The following is a 6,558-nucleotide window of genomic DNA, read 5'->3' as shown; positions in this document are numbered from 1 at the left end:
AAATAATTTTAAAAGATAATGAGTAAAATATTAAATTTTTATTTATTGTTTACATTTTATAAATTAAATTATAATGATCTTTAAAATATTTATAATTTATAATTTATATTTATAATTTTATTATATTTGAATTAGAATACATTATTATATTTATTATTTTTTTGTAATAAATATATGAGTGTTTAAGTAATATCATTAATATAACATTTCAAATACGACTAGAAAATATTTCTTAAGTACGCATGCGTATAACTGTTGGCAACTTAGTTAAAAGAAATTCTATACACATTCATGACATGTAAAGATGTGAAAACCTAAAATGAAAGAGTGGGAGAAGAAATAGGAATGGAAAGAAAAAAGAGAAGGAAGGTTGAAGCGTGAACGTGGAATGACGGGAAATGCGGCGCGTTGCAAATCGTGGTGGGGTATATAAGATAGCAATGGCCGCTCCCGTGCGTATAAACATGAAAAATGACAGATCGCATTAATTCTATACATGAAATTAACCAAATGTTTAATAAACAAGATTTAAAAAGACATATATAATAAAGGTACATTTAACATATATGAAACATATGATAATAAATCATCAGACATAATCAAAATTCATAGTTTTCACGGTGATCCGGCCGGTGATCGTTTTGTCAATGTATGCCGCCATCTTGGATCGCGGGAATCATCAAGAACGGCGCGAAAGACGCACAGCAAGAAAGCAACTTACTCGTGTTATAGACATGAAGCTCATCAACAATGCCCTCATTTCCACCGCCGAAAACGACCATAAGGTCCTTAAGAGCAACTGCCCTATGTCCATGTCTGGGTCTTGGCTGAGGTCCGGACGGATTTGTGATTCGCTTCCACTTTAACATGGGTGCCGCCATGATGACCATCGATCACATCATTTTTTCATACCGCGCAGCTATGCACCCACCGTGTTACCCCTAGAGTAGTACAACGCCCGATGATTTCGAAGATAGTGTGCTCTTTTCTTGAAACTTCTATATCTTCAATGTTTACAATACGACAACTTAAATAACTTCGAAGGTTCACACACCCAACGAAAATTTACTACTTCTTGATATTCTTAGCACTGTCAATATCGTATGTCTTGATTATAACCTACCTTTCACTATTGTTCTTTATTAATTAACTTAACTTAAATAATTCATATAAATATAAAGTTAGGTGAAATTTTTTCGATAAGAATCATGAAAATTCAGCACGATTTAGAAGACGTCTGTAACGTAACACGTATACACAGAACGCACACCGTGTATTTACGTTCACGATGTTTACGGCACTGGTTTTATGCCTTCTAGTGTGCTCACTCAGTATTTATCAATGATCAAACTTAGTATATATTTTTTTATATTCTGTAATTATTATTATAAATAAATAATAATTTTAATGTTATATTTCAATTTAAATCTTTATTTTTTATAATTTTTAAGAATTTTGTAAAAAAAAAAGAAATAATAAACAATTTCATTTAAAATTTGAAAATTCTATAAATGGATAAAAAAGTATGTAATAAAAAATTTCCCTATAAATATATAATTTCCTAGATAGTCACAATATGTAAAATAAAATTAGTAAATATAACAAATATATAATAAAAAATTACTAATATTTAGTAAAAAAATGTTCTATAATTTTGTAGTATATTCAAATCAATTTATAAATTTTCATGTTTTTGATATATTATCTATTGATATATTATCTTACCAATTGATATTAACTGGGGATTTTTATAAATACCAATAAATAATACCAATATTTTTAAATATTGGTATTAAACTCACTGAGATTAGTTATAGAATAAATTTATCATCTAATGAATTTATATATGTAATCAATTATATATTTTATATATATTTTATATTATTGTTATAATTTGTTTCAAAGATAAAATTTATCTATTTTATTTTAACAAAAACTTTATTGTCGATAAATAATGTTTTAAAAATTTTAATATTTTTTAAAGCGCTAACAGTAACTAACATAGTATATAATAAATTTGAATATTTTTCAAAAAGATGGTACTATTAGTTAAACATTCAACAACAATTATGTCGATTTATCTCGCTTCATCTAATATAAATTTAAATTATTTACAACTTAATAAATAAGCTTTAATGAATATTTTTTGTATATCAATGTATTTAGCCATTAGAATCGATTCTTTAAATATATAATTAATAAATATATTAATATCAATATATAAAATAACTATAAAAATTGCAAATAATATTTCAATGAAGAAATATGTATTCATTTTACATCTATCTTGATAAAAAAAAATTGCATAAGGTAAAATATATGATAAAATATTAATATTTAATTTTATTATATATTTTTAAAATATAATTTATATTTATCATATGTTTCAATATGAAATAATAATAATAATAGTATAAAAGTGTTGTCTTTTAAATTAATGAATGATAATAAATAATTTCAAGATTGGAATATATATATATATATAGCTTTTGTAATATTTACAATATTTACTGGAATGACATAATACCTTTTACATTTAACATAATGAAAAAATTATAAAACAATGACATTAACATTATTGATATATTAATACATAAAAATAGCAAAAAATTATCGTAATTGTATAGGACTTATCCTTAAACCCATACATTGCTTTCCAATTAATGCAACTTCACAAACTTTACATATTGTATCTTTAAATTGCGGTAAGTAAGTTGCGCCGCACAATGGACATTTAACTTCTGGTTTTCCTCTATAAATTGGAACATATGTACTTGCACATAATGAAAATGGATTATGTTCATCATATACTAATTGATGTTCATCTATTGGATTTTTATCACATGCCTAAAAAAAAAAAATGATATTATATTTTTAGTTACATTTTTTAACATATACTAAGAAAATACGCACCTGTAAAATCTTTCTAACTTGTTGTGCTAATTCAGGTTTAGGACCTAATTCAAGTAATCTTCTAGCAAATGAAGCAGCAGTTTTATAATTCTTCAATTTGAAAAACATATTTACAGCTATTCTTAAAGTAAGAATTTGATGAACAGGTTGCAAATTGCAATGTGTAAAGTAAGCTGCCATTTCACAAATCCGTTTTTGTTCAGCTAAAGTAGCTTTAGGTAAATTTTTTCTTTCAGTTTCCATTTTCAAACCTAGAATATATTCTCTACAAATCTGAATCAACTGTTGTGCTTCTACAATATCTTGTCTTGTATCAACAACTAATAATGATACACTGAGTAAAATTGCTTGTAATTTTTCTATTGCTTCCGGAAATTTTCCGCCAGTTGTCAAATGATAACATATTTGAAGTCGTTGAACTAAATCGGTGAGATGTAATCCAACTGCAGGAAGACCACTTTTTGGATTTGTATCTTTCCAATTTCTTTGAGGATAACCATACAATGAAGGTATATTTGGTAATGAAGCAAACGATGTTTTAGCACGTACGAAAGTATTCATGAAAAGACTTTGATATGCTTCAAATTCAACTACACCAATTTGATCATTCAATAATCTAAATGCTGTTTCGAACGATCCAGCTAATATATGATCTACAACTAATTGAGAATTATTCACCCAATGTTGAGTAGGTGATATTCCTTTTGTTGGCGGTGAATAATAGCCATCTTCCACCACAACAGTTGTGGTTTCAAGTTCTGGTGGTAAATCTACTTCTTCGACATCCCATCCAGCAGTATCTTCACCTTCAGGAACGTTTTCATTTTCAACACCTTCTTCATCATCTATTCCTAATTCTTCATCATTACCCCATCCTTCGGCTGGTTCAGCATTGTCATCTTCCGGAGCTAAAGCAGCAGCTACTTGACTCTTTCCACGTGACATCATTGCTCCTTCAAAGAAACCTTTTGATACTGTTAATAATGGCCAATTATTCTCAGCTTGTTGAATTGGTACTGGAGGTCGAAGATATTCTGCTCCTTTTTCAAGAGCAGAAAGTTCTTCGCTCATAGAACTATATTGAATATCGTCTTCCGGAGATGATATACCATGAATTTTTTCCGTTACATAAGCTAAAGAAGCTTGACCAGAATTCTATAATATAAAAAAATAGAAAATTAATTTTATAATATAAAAAAATAGAAAATTAACTATAATAAAAAAGCTTTAATTCGTATTCTTTTCTTTTACAATTTGTTTTAAAATTTTTTTTAATTTGTATTCAAGTTATATGAAAACATACCCTTAATATTTTTGCACGTTCATAAATATCACCAAGTAACAAACTACCCTGATATTGCCCAGATACATCTTTCCTAATTTCTGCAATTTTTATCATTTTACGTAATTTTTCCAAATTACCAGTTATAAGATAAAGGAATGCTAATTTTTCAAAATTTTTAGTTCTTTGATAACACATTTCAACAACTTGATGATTGCCTTGCAATAAGGCTGCTTGAGCTAAGCTCTCCCAACAAGATTTTTGATCAAGCGATCTTGCAGCTTCTAGAGCGACTTCGATATTTCCACATTCGAGTGCAAGACCAAATCTAGTCTTTTCATCTTTAACGAAATGTAAAGCAACTTCGGGATATCCCTTTTGTTGCAAATATGCAATTATAGATTGGCCAACAAGATTTGCATTGCGAACCATGTGCAAAACCTCCTCATATTTCCTATTAATTAAAGCCAATTTAAATTTGTATTCAGTTGGATCTATTCGAAGAATTCTTGGTCTGCATTCTCTGTCTAAACAGTAAACTTGATTGCCTTTGACTCGTGTTACATATATCGGGAGATCTAAAGTACGAATAATACCATGATCACCATTGTTAATTGCATATTTGATATGATTGCTAGTAGTATAAATAAACACTCCAGAATCGTCCCATGCTCCAGATTTTACCCTAGTGTTTTCATGTACAGAACACAAAGATTCTAATCGTCGATTACAAATATTAACAGTATGTTTTGCAAGTAAAGCAACATGAGACATATCGCTAGACCAAACGACGTATCGACATTTAGAAATTTTTACTTCAGCTAATGTTCTTTTTTGCTGAACATCAAAGAGTGTTACTTGATCAGCATCACGTAAAAGAAGCATTCCAGTGCCAGCATAAAATATTTCGTCACAATTTGGAATTTGCACTTTTTTTGTAACTTCATTTTTTAAATTTTTGATGACTAACTGTAACAAATAATTTAAATATTATTTTTTAATTATTTTTGTTATTATAAAGTAATTAATATTTCTCTTTAAGTACATACTGAATATGCTCTATCTAATACAGCAAAACGATTTCTTGCAACCCAAATAGCTGTGACACCCGAAGCCCGTTTTGTATCAGCATCAGTATTTGAATCACCTTCACGTGGTATTATATATAAATCATAAGTACTATTTTCGACATTATTAGGTGATCTTGTACAGATTAAAACAGCATTTTCAGCTTGATTATATGACATACTATAAGGAGGTGTCTTTCCACCTCCGCGTATTTGCATAACGGACGTATCTTTTGAAGTAGTAAAATCCAGTTTTCTAAGAAAACGTTCTTTTACATAATAAAGAACATTTCCATATACAGCATATGCAGGTCTTTCTCTTTCTAGTTTGAAAATAATCATTCCAGAATCATGACCAGCAGCAAAAAGATTTAAGGTAGGATGTGCAGCAAGAACCCAAAATCTTTCATGTTCTCTCCTAAATGTATGCAAACAAGTACGTTTAGACATATCCCAAACACGAATACTTTTATCTTCTGAATTTGAAAGAATTAAATCTTGTCTAGGATGGAATAAAACACAAGAAACATTATTGTAATGTCCACGACAAGTGTCAACTTCCCAAGCTTTAGCATCATTCATTCGCCACATTTTAATTTGACGATCATCAGCTCCAGAAACAATCAATGGTAATGTTGGATGGAAACATGCCCAATTAACACCTCTATCATGACCTTCCAAAACATGTTTTACAACAGCATCAGCTTGACCAAATAGATCTGTGGTACCAGGATTTTTTAAATGATCTTCTAATCCCCCTGGTCCAGGAGCTACATTTTTCTTTCTTAAGCCAGAAATGTCCCATACTCTAACTGTTTGATCTAAAGAAGCTGATACAATAATATCTTCAGTAAGATGGAATTGTGCACACATTACATAATGATTATGTCCAGTTAAGACACAAATGCAAGTGCGACTTTGCCAATTCCAAATACGAATAGTTTGATCATCAGATGCACTTAAAATCCATGGATATTCTTGATGAAATACAGTTGTTCTAATATAATCTAAATGACCTAATAAGGTAAAGATACATCTTCTTTGTTTGTAATTCCATACTTTAATCTTATAATCATCTCCACCAGATACAAATAATGGTTGTTGATTGTGGAAACATATTCCACGAACTGGTCCATCATGTTCATCAAATTTATCTAATAAAGTACACATACGATAATCCCATAATTGAATAACTCCATTGTGCAAACTATAACATAATACATAATATATTTGAAAATCAAAATTTAACAGTTTAAAAATAATTTAGAAAAAATATCTATCATTTAAATATCACAA

The 6,558-nt window shown here is 28.9% G+C and overlaps 2 protein-coding genes across 5 annotated transcripts in view; both read right to left on the bottom strand.

Moving 5' to 3' along the window:
• Positions 1-1,307, bottom strand: part of LOC102678818 (host cell factor 2) — a 7,124-nt gene extending 5,817 nt beyond the window's left edge. The window contains exons 1-2 of one of the 4 annotated variants that reach the window (XM_006622833.2): positions 1,124-1,307; positions 722-1,004 (exon numbers count right to left, since the gene is read on the bottom strand). In XM_006622833.2, the coding sequence (XP_006622896.1) occupies positions 722-890 (169 nt within the window). In that variant the 5' untranslated portion in view covers positions 891-1,004; positions 1,124-1,307. Of the gene's footprint in view, positions 1-721 lie in introns of all 4 variants that reach the window. The other 3 variants (XM_031513865.1, XM_006622832.2, XM_006622834.2) reach the window with 3 other exon arrangements.
• Positions 1,308-2,455: 1,148 nt separating this feature from the next.
• The window catches only part of LOC102678598 (coatomer subunit alpha), a 4,922-nt gene continuing 819 nt past the window's right edge, over positions 2,456-6,558 (bottom strand). Inside the window, exons 2-5 of the mRNA XM_006622831.1 lie at positions 5,245-6,469; positions 4,217-5,164; positions 2,914-4,068; positions 2,456-2,847 (exon numbers count right to left, since the gene is read on the bottom strand). Coding sequence (XP_006622894.1) covers positions 2,611-2,847; positions 2,914-4,068; positions 4,217-5,164; positions 5,245-6,469 — 3,565 coding nt within the window. The 3' untranslated portion in view covers positions 2,456-2,610. The remainder of the gene's footprint in view (positions 2,848-2,913; positions 4,069-4,216; positions 5,165-5,244; positions 6,470-6,558) is intronic.

This window comes from Apis dorsata, unplaced genomic scaffold (assembly GCF_000469605.1).
Source record: "Apis dorsata unplaced genomic scaffold, Apis dorsata 1.3 scaffold_779, whole genome shotgun sequence".
Lineage (NCBI taxonomy): Eukaryota > Metazoa > Arthropoda > Insecta > Hymenoptera > Apidae > Apis > Apis dorsata.
The sequence above is the reverse complement of the archived record's forward strand: the minus strand, read 5'-3'. Positions and strand labels throughout refer to the sequence as shown.